A 26521-nucleotide genomic window follows, 5' to 3' on the forward strand; every position below is an offset into this window, starting at 1 on the left:
AATTATACAGTAGAGACACTGGTGTCAGACCTTGCATTTGATGTTTTATGTCTCTATAATAAAAACTCTGGGAAAGTCGTATTGTTATCCCACCAGACCAGATAACACATGGGGTTTTCGAGCGAGTTGCTTCTGTGGATGCTGTTCATCGAATGTTTGGTGGGAAAAAAACATAAAAAATACTTATTTTGATACTTTATTAGCATGCTGAAATCTAGAACGTTCGTGAAGAAGACCCGGTCGGGCGGGGTGATGAAGATAGTAAGAGAACATTACCTGAGAGATGATATTTGGTGCGGAAGTGAAGTTTGCACGGAATGTAAACAAGAGTCCACAGTGCTGCAGACTCAGAGAGATGCGTGCATTGAGAGCAACCTGTGTTCCTTCCCACACTATCTGCTTCCAGACACTAACGTAGTGTTGCATCAGGTAATTAATTCATTAAACTCTCGAGAGTGTCGTGTTTGCGTTTAGACAGTGGCTCTCAAACCTTTTCATGGCGCGCCGCGCGCGACTCCCCAAAATGATCATATTTGAACTGGGGCCCTCCTGGGTAGCCCTGGTCCAGTGCTTAGTTCTTACAGCGAGTCTGGTCCAGACTAGCCCCTCTCGGAAACCCTCCATAAAGCTTTTCTGAAATTTTGATGTCGCTTTATTGTAGGGTCCCTGTTCATAACTATATTTTCGTATGAGAATTTTGGAACGCGGACATAAATATGCTCACTAACATCGTATCTGCGCCGTTTGACGGCCTGTTTTCCTTTGAGGGCTTCTGAAATCGTGAACTATAAGTACCTATACAAACCGCTGCGAATATCTCCTGTGGCGCGGAAGCCGTTAAGTATTTTTAATCTTTGTTTGACCGATTTGGTCGCTTTATTTCTTCTTGTTTGTTTACCGTTTATTATACCGGTGTGCGGTTGGCTTGTGCGGCTACGTCCCTGCCTCTGATCTGCTCTGTCATAGCTATAGCGCCACTAGCTAGCCAGATAGGCGGAGAAGGAAGGAAGAGAAGAATCAAAGCGACCAAATCGGTCAAACAAAATAAACACTAAATACTTAACGGCTTCCGCGCCACAGGAGATATTCGCAGCGGCATGTATAGGTACTTATAGTTCACAGATTCAGAAGCCCTCACACGAAAAAAAGTCGTCAAAGAGCGCAGACAGGCCGTAAACACGGTGTTTATGTTTTATTATGTCCGCGTACCAGGTGGCAGGATACTGCTGCAACAGGACCCCATGGTCTGTGTCGTCAAAAATGTCAGAAACTTCAGTACCATTGGGTTCTGCTTGGAGGGCTAGGTCCAGACTAGCCCTGAAACATGACTGCCATGATGATTATCATCAGTGTATCCCAAGCCATGCATATCTACGGATATCCCAAGCCGTGCATGCCTATTCCCACTATAGGCTGAGGAAGAAATGCCAAATCAGCCTCATGGTGGCGCTACAACAGGCTCATACACACACACACACACACAAACACATTTAAATTACTCCTAAACATTTTGCCAAACATCACACACTCCTATCCTCCTGGTGGAGACCTGTGCCCAGAAGGGCACTTTTTCTAGTTAATTTCTGCATCTCTTATAGGCCCATTTAACCATATAATGCATTTGGATGGCAAAAATGGCAGATCTGCAAGTTCAGTGTCTTGAATGAGATGTGCTGTGAGTTTGCATATCTGCTATTTTCCAGCATAGGACCGTTGCACAGTGAAGTATAAACAAGGCTTTAGGATTTATAAGTCGTTTTTAGAATCCTCCTCCTCAGGAGCATATCGATATCCCAAGCCGTGCATATCCACGGATATCACAAGCCGTGCATATCCACGGATATCCAAAGCCGTGCATATCCACGGCTTCCGTGCATTACTATTCCCACTATAGGCTGAGGAAGAAATGCCACTTGACAGTTTTCAAATCAGCCTCAGAAAACATCAGTTATGTTTCATTCCTTACTGACTGCCAGTAGGCAGTAAACAATAGTGAATATGCCTCTCGTGCTCCGCGCAGGTCGAGTCTTTATATAAACAAAGTCATGTGACGTGTAGGCTGCCCGTGCGTCCCGGTAGGCTATATAAGCACGTGACAGCCCACACCCGGCCTCTTTGAACTTCTCGCTACCTGACGTGAGTATCGTAGGTAAGTGTAGCTCCTAGAATCTGTACATCAGTTCTATATTTGCAGGTCCAAAGAGTTGTTAAGACACTATATGTGTCGTGGTGTTGACATCCTGCCTGTGGCTGTTGCCGAGAGCGCAAATTGTTGTCCTCTCAAGGCTGTGGTTGTCAAATTATCACCATTTCTCTTTGGTTGTCTTGAGGATCCCTAGCTACAAACACTCTCATAGAGTAGTGTTGTTAAAGGGCTTCCTCCACACACTGGGTGTTGGCCGCGTGCTGCTGGTTTCCCACAGCACTCGCCTAGTTTACCTAGTTATAATTGTTTGTTTGTTAAATAAACTAATATTATTTCATTCTTAATTTGATTAAGAATAGATAAATAAATTCAGATTACTGGAGGTTCCCACATGGTCTGTGCCTGCACAGTCCTCGCTGGGATTGCCTAGTTAAATGTCTGACATTTTAGTTTGATGATTAATCTAATTAATTAATTAATCTAAATAACTTCATTTGAAAAATAAACTTTGGTTACTGGAGGTTCCCATGCGTTCTGTGGCTACACAGCTCTCGCTGGGATTGCCCAGTTAAGTATGTAATTGACATTAAGCTAGCTACAAACACTCTCATAGAGTAGTGTTGTTGAAGGGCTTCCTCCACACACTGGGTGTTGGCCGCGTGCTGCTGGTTTCCCACAGCACTCGCCTAATTTACCTAGTTATAATTGTTTGTTTGATAATTAAACTAATATTATCTAATTCTTAATTTGATTAAGAATAGATAAATAAATTCAGATTACTGGAGGTTCCCACATGGTCTGTGCCTGCACAGTCCTCGCTGGGATTGCCTAGTTAGATGTCTGATTTACATTTTTGTTTGATAATTAAACTAATATCTAATTCTTAATTCGATTAAGAATAGATAAATAAATTCTGATTACTGGAGGTTCCCACATGGTCTGTGCCTGCACAGTCCTCGCTGGGATTGCCTAGTTAGATGTCTGATTACATTTGTTTGATAGTTAAACTAATATTATCTCATTCTTAATTTGATTAAGAATAGATAAATAAATTCAGATTACTGGAGGTTTCCACGCGTTCTGTGCCTGCACAGTCCTTGCTGGGATTGCCTAGTTGAATGTCTGATTTACATTTTTGTTTGATAATTAAACTAATATTATCTAATTCTTAATTCGATTAAGAATAGATAAATAAATTCAGATTACTGGAGGTTCCCACATGGTCTGTGCCTGCACAGCCCTCGCTGGGATTGCCTAGTTAGATGTCTGATTACATTTGTTTGATAATTAAACTAATATTATCTGATTCTTAATTTGATTAAGAATAGATAAATAAATTCAGATTACTGGAGGTTCCCACGCGTTCTGTGCCTGCACAGTCCTTGCTGGGATTGCCTAGTTGAATGTCCGATTGACATTTTTGTTTGATGGTTAATCTAATTAATTAATTAATTAATTAATCTAAATAACTTAATTTGTTAAAAAAAAGAAAATTGGTTACTGGAGGTTCCCACGCGTTCTGTGGCTACTGGCTGCACAGCTGGGATTGCCCAGTTAAGTATCTAATTGACATTAAGCTAACAGCAGGCCATCTTAGCCTGACCAGTTAGCTGTTCTGTTTGCTGGAGGTTACTGACACGTTCTGTGATTGTACAGTTCTCGCTGGTATTGCCTGGCTATACAACTGGCTTGAGACTACTGAGCTATGGCGTGTACGTCCTGTAGCGCTCAGCTCCAAGTCGACGATGGACATGACTTGTGTCCGACATCATCATGCTTGGGTGTCGGGCATCTCAGGGAAGCCCTGACTTACCCATGTATGAACTGTGGCACTCTACCACTCTGTGAGAGAGGCTAGGCTGCGTGAGGTGGAGAACCTCCTGTTCAAGGGAAACCTCCCACCTTCTGGGGTCCCCGCTGGGGTCCCTTCTGATGAGAAGGTGAAGCGCAAACGCGGGTCTCGCGCAGAGCGCGGTCACCTGGCGAGGTCAATGGCAGCTGTCACGACTGCTCCATATCGCCATGAAATGGACGATTTGCGGGCTGAAATGGAGCGCCTTAAGGCAATGGCCTCCGCCTCCTCCGCCACAGGCGGTCCAGGAGCCGGAGGGCGATAATCATCTAGAATTAGATTATGATTGATGACGACGCCATGTCAACTAGAGCTTCAGACTCTATGTTCCATGACTAAGATGATATCCCCAGGGGGACCCCTCCCCCGAACGGGGGTCTCAGGGTGATCCCCAGGTGGATAGTGTGCAGGCTGAGGCTGGCTCAGAGACTTCCCGCAGAAGCTCGGTAAGCACTGAGCTGGGGATCGGGCCCTGCACATTGCGTTCAACGCTGCGTGCTGCCCTGGCTAAGATTGAGCTGCACGACCCGTCAGCCGCTCAGGGGGCGAGTAACCCGTTCTTAAAACAAGCTGCCGCCACTAAAATGCCACCCTTTGCTGTCCCACCCTCGCCTCACTACCTAAGTCAGCTGAAGCAGTGCTGGGCTGAGCCGGGTGCATCTGCCCACCGAGGCAAGGATGCAAGGACCCTGGCCTCCATGGACAAGGCAGAAGTGCATGGACTGGTTCGCATGCCCCCTGTAGACCAGTGCATTGCGGCGCTGGTTCTCTCTCCAGATGAGGCACTGAAGGCAAGAACCCGCTGTCCCAGTGCGCAGTGTGCAGCACTGATGACCTGCTGGCAAGGGCATATGGTTCTGCTGCCACAATGGCCCATTTAGGGAACTCTCTCTCTCTCTGTGCTCCTCGCTCAGTCCAAGATCTTGGAGAGTGGGCCAGGGAGTGAGTTGGGCGGCTTTAATGATGTGGCTCACGGGTCAGGGTGACTTCAGTCACAGACCCAAGTGAAGGCCCAGTGTTTGTCTCAAGAGGTGACCAAGCTCTTGGACAAACGAGCAATAGCAACGGTTCACCCATGTTCACAGAACAATGGGTTCTACTCCACCTACTTTCTGATCCCAAAGAAAGAGGTGTCTCTCAGGCCTATACTAGACCTGAGAGGGTTAAATGTGTACCTCAAGGTCCTTCCGTTTTGGACGCTTCGCACAGTCGACGTCCTACAGGCTATCACACAGGGGGAGTGGTTCACCACAATAGACCTCAAATATGCCTACTTTCATGTGCCTATACATCCAGAGCACAGAAAGTACCTCCGCCTTGCATTTCAAGGCAAAGTCTACCAGTTGGCCGTTCGGCCTGTCTCTTGCTCCCCGCATCTTCACAAGGTGTATGAGGGCAGCCTTAACGTCGCTATTGCCGGTCGGGAGTGAAGATACTTCCCTACCTAGGCAATTGGCTCATCTGCGCCCCCTCATTCAGGGAGGCGGAACAGGTGACGTCCAGAGTCCTCGCTCACGTTGAGGTACTGGGCATGACCGTAAGCCTCGAAAGGAGCTCGTTGCTCCCAACGCAACAGACCACCTTCCTCGGCATGTCCCTAGCTTCGGTATCGATGCGGGCACGACCGACTGCACAGAGGGTGGAGAGAATTACAGAACCTCCTGCGGTCTTTCCGCCCAGGGGCGAGGTTGACCGTCCTAACATAGCTCAGACTCTGCATGCTGACCGCAGTCTCAGCAATCACTCCTCTGGGGCTGTTACATCTACGCCCATTACAGAGGTGGTTCAATGGCCTTCACATGGACCCCTGTCTACACAGGTGGGTCAAGGTCAGAGTCACTCGCAGGTGCCTTGGTTATCTCCACCGCTGGCGGGACAATGCATTCCTGCTGAGTGGAATCTCTCTCGGCTCGGTCCCGGCGAGACGAGAGGTGGTGACAACAGATGCCTCGCCTCAAGGATGGGGCGCGGTATGGCAGAGGAGGTCAGTCCAGGAGGTATGGTGCTCTCGATGGAGAGGACGCCATATCAATGTGCTAGAACTCCGGACTGTTTCCTTGGCGCTGAAGCACTTCTTGCCCTCTCAGGGGGAAGCGCATGCTCATTCAGACGGACAGCACCTCAGTGGTGTTTCATGTCAACCATCAGGGTGGGACCATCGCCTGTGGACGTGGGCTTATCCGCTATTTTCCTCGATGAGGGCTATGCACCTGCCAGGCAGAGCAAACTCTGTGGCAGACTTCTGTCTTGTCAGAGACTGCCCCCTGGGGAGTGGAGATTGCACCCCCAGGTGGTACAGTTGATTTGGGATCGGCACGGGGTAGCCTACGTAGATCTATTCGCCTCAGAAGGCACGACAAATTTTCCTATGTGGTTCAGCCTGGCAGAGACCAGTGCCCCACTCGGGATGGACACTCTCGCCAACGCTTGGCCGAGAACGCTCCTTTATGCATTTCCCCCGATCCCCCTGTTGTTGCCTGTGCTTCACAGGGTGGGATCGTCAGACCACGAGTTCTCTTGGTGGCCCCCAGGTGGCCCTCGAGAATATGGTATTCAACGCTCCTCAGTCTGTTGGACGGGGATCCATGGCAGCTTCCAGTGAGTGTAGACCTCCTGTCCCAGCTGGACAGGAAGGTGTGGCATCCATCGCCGAGCCTCCTTCAGCTTTGGGTATGGCCACTGAAAGGGATCAGTCACTCTTGAGTGGGCTATGCCCCTCAATATGTGAGACCTTGCGGAATGCAAGGGCCCCTTCCACAAGGTTGGTGTACTCTAATTGCTGGGCTGCTTTCTCATCATGGTGCAGCGACAGGGGTCTGGACCCAGTCTCTTGCCCTATACTACACATACATTATTTACAGTGTCTACTTGATGCCGGCCGTGCGGCATCCACCTTGAAGGTGCACAGTGCACACGGCCGCTATATCCTTCAATCATAGCCATATTGATGGCAGGTCAGTTGGTGCGCATTACTGGGTGACAGTTTCTGCGCGGTGCCAAGAGGTTACGCCCCCCTAGGGTGAGGCGTACTGCAGCTTGGGACCTACCTCTGGTCCTGCGGGCATTGAGCAGGGCGCACTTGAGCCTATGGCTGGGTCGTCCTTGAGCTCTTTATCGATTAAGACTGTCTTTCTGTTAGCAGTTACGACAGCTAAGCGTGTGAGTGAGCTCCACGCACTTCCCATTAGCCCTGCATGCCTTCGGTGGAAGGCTAGCGGCACTGGGGTCACACTTTAGCCAAATGTGTCATTTTTGCCTAAGGTTCTGCCCCCGATTATGTTAACCAGGCCATAGAGTTGGCGGGTTTACATCCGAGGTGGAGGAAAGGGCCCACTTAATGTGTCCAGTCCGCACGTTGCAACTGTACATTCAGGCAACACGGGATATTAGACACTCAGAGCAACTGTTTGTGTGCTACGGCAGAAGGAATAGAGGAGACACGCTGTCTAAACAGCGGCTATCCCACTGGGTAGTGGATGCGGTTAAAAGGGCTTATGAAGCACCTGGTAAACCTGTCCTCTCCGTCATCTGCCATTCTACCAGGGGCATTGGCATGTCCTGGGCGGCGATGAGAGGGGTGTCACTGGCGGACGTCTGTGCGGCGGTGTCTTGGACAGCCCCTTGCATGTTCTTGAGGTTCTATCGCCTTGATGTGGCCTCTGGATCCTCACTGACGTCTGCAATCCTGCCACTGGCTGCTACGACAGTTTAGTAGGTGGGTTCGATTCCTCGTGACACTTCTGGTATGAGTCATCCACTATTGTTTACTGCCTACTGGCAGTCAGTAAGGAATGAAACATAACGCAAGTTACGAATGTAACTATGGTTATGTGAATTCCTGGATGACTGCCAGTAATAACGGTCACTCGGAATCTTTCAGGGCGAGAAGATTCTTAAGAGGCCGGGTGTGGGCTGTCACATGCTTATATAGCCTACCGGGACGCACGGGCAGCCTACACGTCACATGACTTTGTTTATATAAAGACTCGACCTGCGCGGAGCGCGAGAGGCATATTCACTATTGTTTACTGCCTACTGGCAGTCATCCAGGAATTCACATAACCATAGTTACATTCGTAACTTGCGGTAAGTGATGACAACAATTGCAGAAATCTGCACGGCGTAGAACCTGGTAATTATAAAAGCCTAACTTAATTTGCTCACTTCTTCATCGCAGCTCACTTCCAATAACACCCAATTAAAATAAGAAGCTGACCTATTAAAACAAGAACTATATCATGTCTATGTAATTATAGAGGGCAATTAGATAGTGTATTGAAGTCTGACTTAGAACTGCTGGTGCCAATTAAGTTGGCGAGGGTCAAATGAGACATTATTGCACAAATGTGAAATTGGTGCTTCACGTGTAAAAAAAGGAACGACAAATGTGTAAATAATAAATAAATAATTAAGTTGTTTGCAAATGCTATAAATTAATAACACAAGTGAATCTTCCGCCGTGGCCTGAAAACCCACTTTTCAGACTCCATCATGGCCCATAGCACTTACCCTAACCCCTTAGATAGCATTTCTGTTGGCTTAGATAGCATTTGACACAGACTTATAGCATGTTATGTAGACAGCACTATAATTGTATTGTATATAGTCATAGCACGCCATAGTACATATGTATAGCATAGTAGTAAATATGTATAGTTTATATGTATAGTGTATGTATAGTTTCATTATATAGATATTCCACTGTTACTTTCTTAGCTTACGCATGTTTCATGATAAATGCTTTTATGTGATGTATTCCCATGCTTTTGTTCTTGCTTAAATGTAAGTCGCTCTGGATTAAGAGCGTCTGCTAAATGCCTAAATTGTAAATTGTAAGGGGTGCAAATCTTTGCGAGTTGTATTTTGCAGACAAGTGAAGCAGTGCATACGTACATTAGCGACGTGTGATTTGCGAGGTTTAAAACACAAGTGAGGAGACCTAAAATACATGTGACGAATGATGGCATGTGTGCCGAATAATGTCATGTTTTTACTTCCATATTACTGCTCTTGCTGCCGTTGCATTGCGATGGCATTAGAGCTATGGACCAGAGCTAGGTCCTGGGGGAGCTTCCCCGTCCCCGATGAGAGGCATTACATTTTGTTTAGTCTCTCAAGACCGACTGTGGTGCTGTTTTTCCTTTGTTTTGTCAATGGCTACCCAGATTGCATTTTGTTCCACAGATAAATATTGTAAAAACAATTGCCTCTTTCTTATATTAGTTTGCAATTTGGCCAATGTTTGACGAGTATTGTTTGTTGCAGTTATAGTCTTCTTTTTTTAGGTATTAAACGTCCTTAAATTGTCACTTCGCTCAATGTCAGTTTGAGAACCACTGAGCTAGAACACAGCATTTATATGTGTTGTCTTTTCATTTAATTTCTGACTACATTCTGTGTAATTCAACCAATGTGAGAATGTTTTGAATGAACTCAAACACCTGCGTGTGACAGTGTTCAGGACAGGAGGTTATATAAGTCCATCATCCGTTATAATAATTTGTCCATTGTTGCAGCAACATCCTCGTTGTTAACCACGTACAACCTGGCTTTATAGGAGAACATTTTCAGACATAAAAAAGACAATATCCAGATTATCCACGGTGGTGAGTCTGTAATTTATATCCACGCCGGTGAGACTGCTATTTTAACTCTCTTAACACCAGTAACTGTACGACAAAGTATAAAATGGGGCTTTAGTGGTTAATTTATATAGACAAATTAACACATGATTTAACCCTGAGGATTTTGCTGTGTTAAGTGTGCAATGAACCATAGCCTTCCTTGATGATATTGCTGTATTATCAACCCATCTGCTCCCTGTCCCTTGTAGATCGACGTGCTGGAGGACCCTCTGATTCGTAACATCATCATCCTACAGATTGTGCTCCAGGAGGTCCGCCATCGCAGCCCGCCAGTCTATAAACGCCTAAAGGACATCATCCACGATAAAGAGAAACACGTCTATACGTTTACCAACGAACACCACAGGTAGAATAAATCAATGGGGGTTTTCTTTGACAAATGAAAACAAACTTAAATAGTCAATCTTTTCAAATGAACCCTAAAGGAAGCTAGACTAATTTAACATGATACAGACATGTCTGCAAGTACTAGACAGACAAAAATCTGCGCTATGTAACTTTCCTGTTCTACCCCAGATATGAACCCGGGCCTCCTTAGCCCGGCATGGTCAGACTAATATCACTGCATAGATATTAGTCTGGAATAAATGTAATCCTTTCTTGACCTTCAGATAAAAAATTCTGTCAAACCAGCAACAGGATTGTGTCAAAAGTCATGTCTCACCTAGACACCAGATCTAAATGTCTCTCTGGAAGAGAAGGAGGACCAACAAATACACCTGCCCCAATTGTACAAGTTATATTGTATCAACATACACTACCATGCATATTGGACAAAATTAAAATGTATTCATCAAAAGTTTCATAAGTGTGCTTGTCAGTACTTTATCTCCACTGTCATCGTTTACTCTTTTTTTACCTTCAACATTTCCCCATTCTCCCAGAGATACATTCATTGAGCGTGAACCGGGGGAGAGCGCCAATGACCGCAACGACCGTGCCATCCGCGTGGCAACCAAATGGTACAGCCAGCACCTGAAGACCACCGAGACAGAGGAGGATGGCCTCAGCGTGGTCCTCATCACCAACGATCGAGCAAACAAGGAGAAGGCAGTGGAGGCGGGCCTTCTAGCCTACACATGTAGGTCGTGTCCCAGTGTATAACCAGTTTTATAGACGCAGCATGTCATCTCTTAGAACAAAGAAGAAAGCACTGTTCATTTATTGTAAAAGAATGTAGAAAGTTTAGCATTGTGGAAATGCACCTAAACAACTTTTAAAACAAACATATTTTAAGAAAAATGTCCTGTGAGTCAAGGGGGAAATTTAATCAGATTGTCTTGAGTTTTGTTCACATTTGTTATTACACTGTATTGTAATACTGACTTCCTCTAAGTACGTTGTTAACTGTAACGTTTGCTCTCTCAGGCGAGGAGTATATCAAGAGTCTGATAGCCAACCCCGAGCTGGTGGATCGACTGGCGTTAACCAACGATGAAAAGGTTAATTGTCACAATGCTGCTTTGCTGTTCATTGTATTAACCAGGGCTGTACGATATGGACAACATTTCATATCCCAGTATTTATGTCAAATATTGCTATATTGATACGATATACGATATTACCATTTACATTTCAAGTGTTGCAACTTGCTACATCGAACACTAACATACTCTCTCTAGCATACTCTCTACATCCCTAATACATCATACATCCCTAATCGAAATTAGGGATGGCGGGTTGAAAGTCATGAACAGAACATTTGAGTTGTATAAGCTTTATAGGCTCACTCCCTCATTTTGCTTTCCTCCCTTTATCCACCCACCTGTCTTCCCCTCTTCCATGTGTTCAGAATGAGATCGGGAGCAGTAAAGTGTTGTTCCCAGAGCATGTGCCTCTCTCCAGGATCCAAGCTGGCATCAAGAGTGGCACGTACCTCCAGGGCACATTCAGGGCCAGCAGGGACAACTACCTGGAGGCCAGTGTCTTCATCCAAGGAGAGGGGGAGGACAGCACTGAGGTGTGTGTGTGTGTGTGTGTGTGTGTGTGTGTGTGTGTGTGTGTGTGTGTGTGTGTGTGTGTGTGTGTGTGTGTGTGTGTCCTCTACAGCTGTGAAGCATGGACCCCATATAGCCGTCACATCAAGGCCCTGGAGCGTTTTCATGTTGGATGCCTGCAGCGCATCCTTGGCCTCACCTGGCGTGATCATGTACCTCAGACTGAAATACTTGCTAAGACCAACTGCAGGAGTATCGAGGCCATGATCACCCAGCACCAACTGCGCTGGCTCGGACACGTCATACGGATGCCCCAAGATCGGCTGCCCCGTAGAGTGCTGTATGGCCAGCTCCACCATGGCCAGCGCCTGGCAGGAGGGCCAAAGAAGCGCTACAAAGACCAGCTGAAGACCTCACTGAGGAAGTGTAAGATCAGGCCTGAGGACCTGGAGGCTGCTGCTGCTGACCGTGACTCATGGCGGCAGCACTGTCACCAAGGAACCCAGAGGCTGGAGGAGGACAGGACTGTCAGAAGACAGCAACAGAGGCAACAGAGACACAGGAGGAACACACCCATGACTGCCAGTACCACTACCACCACTACAACCTACCCATGCCCCACCTGCAATAAAACATGCAACTCCAGGATTGGACTCTTTAGCCATCAAAGAACTCACCGTTAAGGACATAAGTGGACGTCATCATCGGATTCGATGGACAACCATAAGCAAGTGTGTGTGTGTGTGTGTGTGTGTGTGTGTGTGTGTGTGTGTGTGTGTGTGTGTGTGTGTGTGTGTGTGTGTGTGTGTGTGCGCGGTTGACCTTAAAACTGTTTTGTTGCAAGGAGTCGCCACAACTCCAGGCTAGGTTATAGAGGTGACTAAATGGAAGTTAAATGAAAGTCCTATAGAATACTAACACTGACTGTAGGTGTATATTCCTGCATGTCACTCATTGTGTCTAATCCCTTGATGGCCCTACAATATTTAACGTCCAAGTAATTTAATAATCATTATTATGGTACATGGATGGAACAGAGGTAAACCAGGCAGGGAGGCAATCTCTGTTGTACTAAAAACTCCTAGGTTAGTCAGGGTGCCTGCCCTGTTCGGTGAACTGAGAAGAATAGGCTCTTTGCATAAATAATTGTAGCCCCCAGGTTTCCAGAAGGTTGTTAAATATACCATTTAACTGTTCATTTTGCCTTTGTTCAGTAGAAGATTTGAACCGGAAACATATGATACGATACATTAATATAGTTTTGTATGTATTTCTGACTCAAATCTTCTGCCAAGCCAAACAAAGCCGTGGGGAAAAAAAGCGGAACAGGAATGCTACCTTCTGGAATCCCACAGCCATACACAGAGCGTATAGCATGTATCTCTGAATGCAGTATGGCCTCCCGGTGAAACTCCTCACTGGCAGGTGAAAAGAAGCCACGTACTGTACGTACTGTATATCAGAGGAGACGGGGGCTCAGCATCCTCCCTAACAAACAAGCCATTAGAGGTCAGCAGGGAGTCGAGAGCTATTGGAAATGGACAGAATTACTAAAATTGGGGGAAAAGGAGGAAAAGATCTAAATAATTGAAGTTTCTTTTCTTTGTTATTAATATTATTCTACTTATTATTTGTATTCTTCCTTCTCTCAACCAGGTTCTCCTGCAGGGCCTTCAGAACCTAAACAGAGCGGTGTACCAGGATGTGGTTGCCGTGCAGCTGTTGCCCAGAGAGCAGTGGGTGGCGCCCTCCTCTGTGGTGCTGCAGGACGAGGGCAGCGCCAAGGACGACGATGACGCCGCCGGGGAGGATGGAGAGGAGAAGCCGGTGAGTAATGGCTCATCTATGCACCGTTGCACAAGGCCACAAGAGTCAAGGCCTCAATGCAACGCATCCGTGATGCATTGTGAGCTTCTATGTCTGCTGTTTGGCACTCAAATGTTTGATTCTGTTTGATTCTTACTGTCTTGAAAGGCAGATGTCTCTCCTCTTTCCAGCCCCATTGTATTAATGTCCTTTCTGTTCCTGCGTTTGTTTTGGTGCAGCTGAAGTGCATAGTGCCTGAAGTAGCCAAGAAGCCCACAGGCAAGGTGGTTGGAATCATTAAGAGGAACTGGAGACCGTTCTGTGGCATGCTCAATGTCTCCCTTATCAAAGAGGTGACTAGGCTCCTTAACACATTCAAATTCACATACTGGAATGTAGTATCACACTGTAAAATTATTGGTGTAAATTTAACTCTGTGTAAAAATGTAACCAAAATGAACTCTTAAATCACTAGCCTTTTGCAGGGGCTCAAATAGTTAATGGGAAATGTAAACCAACCTGTTATGTCACCTTCTTACTTTGCTTCTCTTCATTTTTAGTCAACACGGCACCTTTTCACGCCAGCAGACCGCCGTATCCCCAGGATCCGCATTGAGACGCGTCAGGCTGCCGCGCTTGTAGGCCAAAGGATCATGGTGGCCATCGATGGCTGGTCTAAAAACTCCAGATACCCCAATGTAAACATAAATTGATGCCACATAACGGGAACAGGAACTAGTGAACATCTAATGCAGGGGTCCCCAAACTTTTTCCTGTGAGGGCCACCTAACTTTTCCCTTCTCTGATGGGGGCCCGGGTCAGTTTGTAACAGAAAAAGTGTGACGATCGCAGGGGGTGCCTAAACGTAAACATTTATCTTTTTCCAGAAAGCCACACATAACCAAATATTAATAACCAGTGCACGTACTGTACATGCAGCACTACAGGGCTGCATAGTGCATGTACTGTACGTGCAGCAGTGCCAGGGTTTCCTGCACAATGTTGTTGGCATGGCGAAATAAATCGCGCCATGCCAAGCTGTTTTTTCTTTTTTGAGGGGCCTAGTGAATCATGGTGTGTGTGATATGAAATGTCCAGTACCTCCCCAAGTGCCACCCCAGTGTCTGCCCTGCAGTGTCTGCCCAGTGTCTGCAAAGTGCCTCCCCAGTGTCCCCCTGAGTGCCTCCCCAATGTCTCCCAGTGCCTCCCCAGTGTCCCCCCGAGTGCCTCCCCAGTGTCTCATCAGTGCCTCCCCAGTGTCTCATCAGTGCCTCCCCAGTGTCTCCCCAGTGCCTCCCCAGTGCCTCCCAGTGTCCCCCTGAGTGCCTCCCCAGTGCCTCCCCAGTGCCTCCCTGAGTGCCTCCCCAGTGTCTCCCCAGTGTCTCCCCAGTGCCTCCCCAGTGCCTCCCAGTGTCCCCCTGAGTGTCTCCCCAGTGCCTCCCCAGTGCCTCCCAGTGTCCCCCTGAGTGCCTCCCCAGTGCCTCCCCAGTGTCCCCCCAGTGACTCCCCAGTGCCTCCCCAGTGTCCCCCCAGTGCCTCCCCAATGTCTCCCCAGTGCCTCCCCAGTGTCTCCCCAGTGCCTCCCCAGTGTCTCCCCAGTGCCTCCCCAGTGCCTCCCTGAGTGCCTCCCCAGTGTCCCCCTGAGTGTCTCCCCAGTGCCTCCCCAATGCCTCCCCAGTGTCCCCCTGAGTGCCTCCCCAGTGTCTCCCCAGTGCCTCCCCAGTGTCTCCCCAGTGCCTCCCAGTGTCCCCCTGAGTGTCTCCCCAGTGCCTCCCCAGTGTCCCCTGAGTGCCTCCCCAGTGCCTGCCCAGTGTCCCCCAGTATCCCCCCAGTGTCTCCAATAGCAATACAAGAGCAATAATACAAATTAAACTTAATTTATTAATCTAATTATTTGCTCTCATCCAGTGCTAATAAAAAAAATTAATAAAATCCTATATTGTGGCTAAATATCTTTTTTTCTTCTTTTTGCTTGAGGCAGGCGGGCCACATAAAATGACATTGCGGGCCGTATACGGCCCGCAGGCCGTAGTTTGGGGACCCCTGATCTAATGCAAACAAGCAGCGACTTAAATGTATCCCATAGAGATGGTCTGATATGTTGCAAGCCGGCTTGTGAACCGTTTCTCGTCCCCGCTCTCAGGGTCATTTTGTACGTAGTCTGGGCAGCGCAGGGGACAAGGAGACGGAGACAGAGGTGCTGTTGCTGGAGCATGATGTCCCACACCAGGCCTTCTCCAAGGCCGTGCTTAGCTTCCTCCCCACAATGCCTTGGAACATCACGCCAGAGGTAACAGGATGGTTCCTATACGAATAATGGTGCTGCTGATGTTCACTTGTGTGGTGCTCACTGTGTGTGTGTGTGTGTGTGTGTGTGTGTGTGTGTGTGTGTGTGTGTGTGTGTGTGTGTGTGTGTGTGTGTGTGTGTGTGTGTGTGTGTGTGTGTGTGTGTGTGTGTGTGTGTGTGTGTGTGTGTGTGTGTGTGTGTGTGTGTGTGTGTGTGTGTGTGTGTGTGTGTGTGTGTGTCAGGACATGGCTGTGAGAGCGGACCTGAGGCACCTGACGGTGTGCAGCGTGGACCCTCCAGGATGTACAGACATAGATGACGCCCTACATTGTAGGACGCTGGACAACGGAAACCTGGAGGTGTGTACAGACTACACACACAAAATTTAAATTATTTTAACAACCAAGCATTACACGGGCTGGCCCCTTCTTATATTCATGACCTACTGCCCCCAAAGTCTGATGTAAGACCCCTTAGGTCAGGGGTGTCGAACTCAACTTGGGGCGAGGGCCGCATTGGTCAAAAGGTCACTTGATGGGGGCCACAACCAGTTGCGGACGCACACTCGATGTCTCAGTCAGTCACTGCTATAATATCTATCTATCTATCTATCTATCTATCTATCTATCTATCTATCTATCTATCTATCTATCTATCTATCTATCTATCTATTAATAATCGATTAATGGAACCCACCCCCCATATTAATCAATATCAGATAAAACGTATACGATTTTATATTATGCACATGCCATGGTCACATAACCATTATATGTTGAGTGCATGCTTTGATGGTTACAGTTTTATAATGAGTTTTGATGAGTAAACCTTTGTGGAGATCTTCTCAGTTCTCATTGTATGCTAGTTACTGCCATTCAGGATGGAAAATGAAATCCATTTGGATTTGGGGAGAAGTAGTTTCATAAGGGGCTGGTATGAAGTACTTGATATAAAGAGAACATGTTCAGTTCACTAGTCTACACTCTACTCTACACCTGCCTTCATTTCATCTGATTGTCTGTCTGGCAGGCACTTAACAAGCGATCGTTAACTGTGTCTGTTAGAGAGAGGGGCAGAGAAGAGTGGCTTTTGCTCAACTTGATTTATACTTATATTCTCCACTCTGATGAAGGTACATGTTCGATATATCATGCAGCCTTACTTATTAGCCTATAAAGCAGGCGGGCCGCAGAAGACGACGTCTGCGGCCCGCGGATCACCAGTTTGACACCCCTGCCTTAGGTCCTCAGACAAATGCCTACTGAAGATACCGGGAACTAAGCTAAGAACAAAGGGCGACCTGGCTTTCGCAGTTGTTGCTCCTACTCTCTGGAACGCTTAACCCCCCCATGTTAAAACATGCTGAGTCAGTACTAGACTCTTTTTAAAAGAAAGCTAAAGACACATTTATTCCGTATTTATTTTTCCCATGTAGTTCTTACCTGACTTATTTTTTTACATGTTTTTGTGATTCTGCCTCTAGTCTATTTTACATGCCTATGTTTTGAGTTTTTGCCTTGTTTTTTCTTCGTTGAATTATTTATTGTCTTTTTACTTTATTGTGCCATGTTTTCCTGTTTGGTTTTAACTTGTTGATTGCTTGTTCTGTGTTCTGTTCAGCACCTTCATCTGGCATACATGAATAATGCCTTTGCATTTCACATGAGTTTTTTGACAGCGTGTCCACCCTTGCTTGCTGTAGGTTGGGGTCCACATTGCTGACGTCAGTCACTTCATCAGACCAGGCAACGCAATGGACAAAGAGGCTGCCAATCGAGGGACCACTGTTTACCTATGTGGCAGGGTGAGGAGAAACATATATATCATATAAAGAAAGAAAAAACGGGTGCGCTTCCTCTGAAAACTGCCCTTTGTTTAAGGCAGTGGGTGCTGAGCTTTGAAAGTAACTTAACTCATAAACCAACTAAATGGAAAAAGCTGCACTCTGACAAGCCTGCAAGACCCGCTCAGATGGAATTTCTCATATTTATTTGAGAACGCTGACAGGTTTTGGCAGTAGCCTTCTTCAGAGCAGACTAGAAAGTCTGAGTAATGAAGGATGAGAATGAGATATGATATATCTCAGTCAGTGGTTTTTAAGTGTATGATTATTTTGTGATGATTGTGTGTGTTTGCTGTGTCCACCAGAGAATAGACATGGTTCCTGAGTTACTCAGCTCCAATCTGTGTTCTCTACGCTCCAATGTGGAGAGGTGAGGACTCTACGCATGCACAGTCATACACACACACACACACACACACACACACACACACACACACACACAAAGATAATAGTTTAGTACAGACCCCTCAATGTTAAATGTTCTTTGAATGAAAAAGATGCTCTCACTTCTCCCCAGACTGTCCTTCTCCTGTATCTGGGAGATGAACCAGAATGCTGAAATTCTGAAGACCAGGTTTACAAAGAGTGTCATCAACTCCAAGGTAGATGACACACACACACAAACGCATGCACACACTGCTGCAGGTGCTTCTACAAACCAGCTTTCATTAAGTTTCTTAGCCAAAAACTGTAGTGACGAATTGAATTTTTCCGAGATATTCTTTGCTTTTCTATTGAATATTCATGAAGATTGTTTTCCCATTTGCGTCTGATGTGGTCCAGGCATCTCTGACTTACGCTGAAGCCCAGATGAGGATGGACGATGGGACCATGAATGATGACATTACTAAAAGCCTGCGAGGCCTCAACAAGCTGGCCAAGATCCTCAAGCAGAAGAGGATTGACAATGGGTGAGACCTTTTCTTTTTTTTTTTTTAAGATTGGTTTTGGGGCTTTTTATGCCTTTATTGACAGTGAACAGTAGACAGACAGGAAAGGGGGAGAGAGATGGGGAGTGACACGCGGCAAAGGCCGTCAGGCCGGGAGTCGAACCCACGGCACGTCGTCCGGCTGGCCTGCGGCAGCTTGCCCCATGTACAAGGTGGTCTCCAGTGAACTCTGGAGAAGTTTATTAGGACATATATGAATAATGTTTAAATTATTTTGGGTGGAAGATGAAACCTTAACATGTTGATTTAGTATACAAGTAAGACGCGCAAACGCGTGAAGCGAACGCAGCTCGTGTGTGTGTGGTTGTGTGTGTGTGTGCTACAGCTGCGCCCTGTGTGTGTGTGTGTGTGTGTGTGTGTGTGTGTGTGTGCGTGCGTGCGTGCGTGCGTGCCACAGCTGCGCCCTCTGGTGGCGGGCCGGTGGTGTAACAGCGTGACACCACACAGCGTGACACACACACACACAGACACTCAGCCCCTGCTGTCATAGTAAGTGGCTCACTGCGTTCGCAACAATACAATATGCTTCTAATATCTTGACAAAGGCAGTTATTTATATACATTTTGATCTTAAAGTGTAGATCTGTAAATCTTATACATACATCTGCGCACAAATGTGCACATTGTTTCCACAGATAGAAATGTGACAACGTAGTGCATAAATTGGCTACAACATAAAATTATAATATATTTAATAATATTCTCTGATAATGTCAGACCAAAATTATGTGCCACAGGCAATTTAGCACTGGTTGCATGGAATGCATGCACATATTTTCTGATTTGTGTCAAATGTCAAACCAGTGCAACAAGAAACATTCTGGAACGGGGAATCAGACTTATTCATTTTTTCATATACGTAGATCACTATAAATATATTAAATCATATATTCATATATTAAAATATTCATATATATTTTGACCTGAGATCAGATTAAAAAAATGTCTTCTACATCCTGACAGTTTTCTGAAAAAGCTATGTTTATATGTCAGTCGATTTTTCAAAAATAGCAGACCTACAAGTTCATAGCGCGCCACTCGGTGGGGCACTATGAGCTTGTAGATCTGCTATTTTTCAATAGCTAAAGCACATCATAATGCTAACACCAAAAGGGGTTCCCACCCAGATTTACTGTAACCTTTAACTTGCTACAGTCAATATGTTGATGAGAAGCAGGGTCTGTAGAACAGAAATCCATTTGTCGTTGTTTATAGAGAACTCCACACGGTGACATTCAAAGAAAACGTGTTGTGATTTTGTTTTGTTTCAGTGCATTGACCCTGTCATCTGTAGAGGTCCGTTTCCACATGGACAGTGAAACCCACGACCCCATTGACCTCCAGACCAAAGAGCTCATGTAGGTGGACAGGATAGTCATGCAGCATCCTTGTTGAACTGCCACAAACCTTGTTTCATTTCTCCTTATCTCACATACAGTACACTACTCACAAATTTGCCAAGTATACTTTACGACGAATAGCTTGTAGATGTACTTCTGTACAGATTTTATTTTGAAGGAGACAAATCCACGACCCCTGAACCGGAAGTAAAACCGCCTCGGCTATTTTAGCCGTGATCCTTTTTATAAGTCACCCGAGGCATGAATTTTGGAACCGCGACAAGCAGCGCTTTAGTTATGAGCCGTAAACATCGCCGTTTTGATCAAAAACTCAATCTGGGGGGAAAGGGTTTTAAATTTTCAGTTAACATTGAAGTGAATGGAGGGGAACCTTTTCACTGACGGACCATTTTCGTTTACCGATTGCCTCGCAAACGAGGGATATTCAGACGGAAGCAACGAGTACGAGATGTTACATGAGAATCTCGTCTTTGGCAATATGAACAAAGGCGAGATTCTCTGGAAATCTCGTCATTGGGACAGATTTGAATAAAAAAAAAATACATATTCAAAGTAGCGACTTCTAGGTTAAAAGTGGTTCAAATGTAAAAAATAAACTAATTTATTTTTATCTCACCAATGATGTTAAAAAAAATCTCTTCTCTTGGTTGGCAGGGAGACTAACTCCATGGTGGAAGAATTCATGTTGTTGGCCAATATTTCTGTGGCCCAGAAAATCTACGATGAATTCTCCGAGTGCGCCCTGCTCAGGAAGCATCCTGCACCGCCTCCGTCAAACTACGACATCCTCACCAAGGCCGCTGCGTCCAAGGTGCGCACAGATCGTTGGGTCACAGTCCTTTACTTTAAAGGAAGATGTTTGGTGTTCAACTTAGGCAGGGATAAATTCCCTGCCGCAAAAGTGGAAGCGGGTTTGCATGTTCAACAGTGCCTCAAGCACAAGGGAGACTGTTGACCCCATTAGCAGTGACCGGGACTATACACATGGGGGAATCGAACATGTCGATTCGGGGTCAAAACAGAGTCTGATAACGGCATAGCTTCCTTGTTGGCATTTGGAGGCCATGCTTGAGCCATGTGGAACTCTATTTTTGGGCAACATACATTCTGATGATCCGTGGAACTCCATATTAGGGCAAAACATGCTTAATAGGAGACAAGGCCATCTGGAAGAGGATCTCTTTGTTAGTTTTGTTCTTTTTGAGATATAGCCAACTTAACAATGGAAGTCAACGGTGGTCGGATCAGGCTGAAACCTTGCTTAACGTGGTGTCATATGTCAGAGATTGACTGCTGTTGTTATACCCGGTCTTGCCTTTTGTGAATTCATAATATCAGAAAGATGTCCCTCCGGGGTATTGCCAGTCTGTAGCCAGCCATTTATGTACTGTATATCCTCAATTCCATATTTGGGCAAGACTAACATCAATATTATGACATCAGAGAATCAAAGAAGCCATTCCGTTATTAGACCCCACCTTGTTTTAACTTAAAGTATATGTCCCACAGAGCACTGTTTGGGGATCAGGCGGTTCTCAAACCTTTTCATTTCAAGGACCAAGCCATGAACCCCCATCAGAATTACAGATCTGTACAGGTCCATTTGGTTGGACTATCAACAACTTAGCTGGGGACCCCCTGAACGCCCTTCAAGGGTCCCTGGGGTGCCCCAGATCACGCTGGTCCATTTGTTCCATTTGTACACACTCAGGGCCAATGGTAGCCTGGCATGGCCAGACTAATATCACTGCGTTGCAATGGTATATTGTTCTGGTTTCCAGGCTATCAAAATGGAACCTAGATGGTCTCTGTTGTTCAGGATTGGGAGCACTCTGATTGGGAGCATTCTGATTGAGGCGGACTGCTGTCTTCTCCTTTCAAAGTGTTCCTGCACACAGGACAGGTGTCATGCATTTCCAGCCAGGGCACTATGCAGTCTGAGTGGAAGACGTGATTACAAGGCAGCTGTCTGACTGCCTCACCCACCGCAAAGTCCTCCTTACACAACGGACACTCCGTCTCGCCGTCTGCTTGTTCCTGAGAGATGTTGACTATCGGGAGAGAGGAGATAGTTTCCTTTTCTGCTGGCGGAGGACCGGCAGGCTCAAACTGCTCAAACAGCTGTGTTAAGACATTGTCTAACTCTCCATGTCCCCACACATAGTTGCTTGGATGAGAGTGAAGCCCCGTTACATCCTCTATGAAACTCGATTCACACGAGGGACAGATATGTTCTGGGAGCCTGGGGTTAATGTCTTTCTCACAGGAGTGGCAGTGGAAGTGTTTCCGGGAAGCTGGCTCTGCAGACTCCATCTTAAACCTTTGCTTGTAATGTCACAATTCCTCAAAAGACCTACCTGATGCTGGCAATATAGGCCTAAGCCTGCCTTTTATCTTGGGTGTGACGTCACACTGACTACTTAGCACAACATGTTGCACCAAATATGTACGTTTTACAGTACATGACACCGCACGCAACAAAGTATACATTTTGCGTTACTCTGCCATTTTTGTGCTGTCTACAATATTTATTTTATTGACAACAAAGCATATGCACAAAACAACTGATTGCACACGATCATGGAATTTATAATAAATTAAATAATTGCGATTAAATTGTGCTTTTGAGAAGAATAGTCAGAAAAGTTTAATTTCGGTGTGCATTTTATGCTTTGTGAAAAAACAGGGCAGATATAACAAATCCTGCTTACGATTATCTAAAATAAACGTGATTGGGCACCTACAATATATAATAATTATGGCCTAATAATCACAAAGCGGCTGGCAGCACCTTTCTTTCAACAGGCATTGGTCAAGCTTTTAAAAAGGCAGCAGCTGGAAAACACAAATTCATTGTTGACTGTCGTGGTTCTGATCGGGTTGACACTTGTGTTCCTCACAGGGCCTGGAGATCCATACAGACTCGGCGAAGGCGCTGGCTGACTCTCTGAACGTGTCCACGGTGGCCGGTTTCCCTTATTTCAACACGCTGCTGCGCATCCTGGCCACCCGCTGCATGATGCAAGCTGTGTACTTCTGCTCGGGCATGGACAGCGACTTCCGCCACTACGGCCTGGCCTCTCCCATATACACACACTTCACCTCACCCATTAGAAGGTAGCATTTTGGTTGGGAGTCGGTACACACTTTTTATGTATCATTTCCCCCCAAATAAGTATAGTGTGGTTAATAATGGTATTTCTCTACTTTCCCTACGGCCTCAAATCTCTCCTCCCCTCGGCCTCCTGACTCGATTTCCCCATCCTTCCCCTCCCCCTTTCCCTCTTTCTCCTTTACACTCCATTCACCCACTTCCTCTCCCGTCTTGTTTCGTTTGTAGATACTCAGATATTATAGTCCATCGTCTACTGGCAGTGTCTATAGCAGCAGACAGCACCTACCCAGACCTGATGGACAAACACAAGCAGTCTGCCCTCTCCAACAACCTCAACTACAGACACAAGATGGCTCAGTATGCACAGAGGGCGTCCGTGGCCTTCCATACACAAGTGAGAATGCGCATGAAAGCTTGACAGTGTGTCGTGGGTTCGAATCCCAATCCCTGACCACCTTTGCTGCGTGTCTTCCCCCTATTAATAATAATTTGTTAAAATATTTTGAGGTATGGTCTACCTGCCTCCAAACTCACCATAATGCACGCTCTGTTGTTCTTAGTTGTTCTTTAAGAGCCGAGGCATTCTGAACGAGGAGGGCTACGTCCTGTTTGTGAGGAAGAACGCCATCATTGTCCTCATCCCAAAGTTTGGCCTGGAAGGAACTGTGTTCTTTGATGGCAAGGACAAGACTGGCCCAAAACTTACTTTTGTTGAAGAGGTACAGTATTATAGACCCCCCTACTAAATAACAATGTCACATTCAATTGTTAATTTGCACTGGTAGTGTTTTTCAATAACTAAAACCTTACTCTATAGAGGATATGTGCATGGCATCGTCGTCATACCCAGAAGTTATGCGGAAACACCTAGTGAGTGGCAAAAAACGTTCTGACCTTGACAGCCCGTACAACCAAACAGAAAAGTCCTATCTGATTGCAGTAACAATGTTAAATTCACTGTATGTATGCGCATTGCACATATCCTCTATTGAGATGTGTAGTCTAGGATAGGAATGGAAGATGTGCTGGTAGCGGGTACTGATCTGCTCACGGCCCATCTGTGTTTGTCTCCTTGTAGGTCCCTACCCTGACAGTAGATCAGCACATCTTCCACATTTTTGACAAGGTGAAGGTGACGATCAGTCTAGATGACTCCAACGTTCAGCACCAGAAGATCCGCATGTCCCTGATCGAACCTGTGGTAAGGACATGCTGGCAGGGCTGGCTCAACCCACTGTCACTACAAAGTTCAACATTTATTTAGAGATTGGTTCTGGCCCTGCTTCCTCAAGATAATGACTTGTATTCTTTTTACGAACGGTACACTCAACCATAACAATGGTTGCTTCTCGGATATACCGGTACTGTATTTTCTTTTTTAATGGCGTGATACTTTCTTAAAAAGGGTCAATGTGTAAAATAAGGCTTACTGTGACTTATTCTTAATCATTTGCTACATTTCTAAATATATTTCTGTTGGCGCCGACTGGGGCATGATCGCCTTTGACTGAATCTCCCGACCCCATACTTTTAGGGCCAACAAAACCTTACTGGAATTCTTACTTGATTTGAACAGATTTGCACTCAATATCAGGCTTTCTTAGGAAAAAAGACCATGTAAAACTAACTGGAGCTCACCCTTGTTTCTTCTCTTTTTTTTTTGTTCTAGATTCCTGGTGTTAGCGTCCCAGCCCCAGAGGTTCAACCACAGGCCAAGAAACCCAAACTGGACCGCTGACACAGAAAGCAGTACCCCCTAATGTTCTACATCTACACAGTATATATATGGAGTTTTATTTTATTTAGAACAGACTGGTTCATAGCAGGCATCTCTGATATTTTTTATTTTATAATATAGTGATGTTATACTGCCATTTTTCATGGCCAAACAACCAGTATAACCATGCTAGACCGAATGGGTATGGTGCTGGATTAAAAAGCTCATCTATTAGAAAGATAACATCCACACACCCCAGATTTTTTTTTGTTGAAAAGCACCAAGGCTCTTAAGGCCGATTCATACTCCTATTTTACTGCTGTTTCTGCACTGTAGTGCCGAAATGATTTCGGCTCGTCAGAAATTTTCAGTAGCACCGAAGAGCCAACTTTCGGACGGTACCCCCCCCCCCCCCCCCCGAGCCTCAAATGACGTCAAATTGTAGGCTCTACAGCGCCGAACCGACTTTTATTCGGCTCTAAAATAGGAGTATGAATCGGCCCTTACTTACTCAGACTTCTGTTGAATCAGTGCTTATACGGTATATATGCACCATGTGACACAGCACACCTGTTACAAATCTTATATACATGTTACATTGAGACTCTAACAGAAGCTTTAGTACTCAAAGTCACTATAATAAGTCATGGCAAATGGGAGCTCACCTGATCTGCAGATTTTATCTTTTCTACTTGGTTCATAGACTAGGACCAACATCTCCAATGTATTGTGCATGGACTTGTACACTTGTATCCCATTTTATTTTCCATTGAATGTTCGCTTCATACAAGTGGTTGGCCTACTCAACCATAAATTTGTTTTATCCATAACTGTTGCTCTCTTGCCTTTGTGTCCATGCTTCTGATTGTTTGCCTAGTACAATCCATAATGGAGTAATTGAAACGGCTGAACGAAAAGGGACTTTCGGCTGCGTACGCTGGTAAAAACACAATTTGTATTTTGTAATGGCGATTTTTCCTTTGTCTACGGTTCCCCTGAAACATTTGAGGATTTATGGAGGAAAGCCATGCAAGCACCGTTGTTTCGTGAGAGATTGATTGGATTAGTTGTCGATGAAGTACAGTGTTCCAATGGTAAGTCTTAAGTTAAGATTTAGCAATAAAGTAGTATTCATAGTGTTGGATGTTGTTTAACTTTATGTTCAGTACTTGAATAATTGAATAGTTAATAGCCGGGGAGCCAGCACAACATTTTTGAGAGGACCTGTGATGTCACGACCTACTTTTTATTTGTGTTTTTTCTATTCACTTGGTCATTAAAGTCCACAGAATGAAAAGTCTGCTCAGCCGGAAATATCGCGAAAAGTTATGGCTATTTTTGTATACCCCACCATAGACAACCAATATAAGGCAAAATGTTGTCGTACTTTAAGTAGCATACTAGCATGTGACATGTCAAACTAAGGGGTTTTCATGATTCTGAATCCATTCCAAGCATTAGTTTTGCACGAAAAACACTCCTTGGCCTAAAAACGGAAACGATTGTAAAATTGCTTCTGGAAAATAAAAGAACACATCATTGCCTGTTGCGTTTCGATGTGTACACTGGACTTTTATAGAGGTATCTAAAGAGCACAAAGTATGTTTCTGAATGTGCCAAGTATCGCATTCGCAAGACTGCCGATTTCTGTCTGGCAACCACATCTTGTGATACCTGCCATTAAGATGCCTCAATAAATGTTCTGTGCACATCAAAAAGAAAGTGATTAGAAAACAACTTGTGATACACCTTTTATATTCCTGAACCGAATCCGATTATGACAAAGGTCGCAATCGTTCATAGCGTTTGCTCACAGGCTGGTCCAGCCAGCTCCACCCACTCCCATGCATTTTATCGAACTT

The 26521-nt window shown here is 45.6% G+C and overlaps 1 protein-coding gene across 1 annotated transcript; it reads left to right on the plus strand.

Moving 5' to 3' along the window:
- The first annotated feature begins 31 nt into the window (after positions 1 to 31).
- dis3 (DIS3 exosome endoribonuclease and 3'-5' exoribonuclease) lies at positions 32 to 24999 on the plus strand. Its single transcript, XM_083774797.1, has 21 exons — positions 32 to 429; positions 9832 to 9989; positions 10528 to 10724; positions 11012 to 11085; positions 11436 to 11603; positions 13237 to 13407; positions 13626 to 13739; positions 13947 to 14084; positions 15530 to 15676; positions 15916 to 16032; positions 17376 to 17477; positions 17822 to 17886; positions 18034 to 18118; positions 18300 to 18427; positions 19738 to 19824; positions 20482 to 20638; positions 22730 to 22944; positions 23168 to 23336; positions 23503 to 23661; positions 24021 to 24143; positions 24612 to 24999. Exons 1-21 carry the CDS (start codon positions 205 to 207, stop codon positions 24678 to 24680), a joined length of 2868 nt encoding a protein of 955 aa, XP_083630923.1. The 5' UTR covers positions 32 to 204; the 3' UTR covers positions 24681 to 24999.
- Positions 25000 to 26521: the final 1522 nt, after the last annotated feature.

Source organism: Protomyctophum parallelum (assembly GCF_964188405.1).
Source record: "Protomyctophum parallelum genome assembly, chromosome: 10".
Taxonomy (NCBI): Eukaryota; Metazoa; Chordata; class Actinopteri; order Myctophiformes; family Myctophidae; genus Protomyctophum; species Protomyctophum parallelum.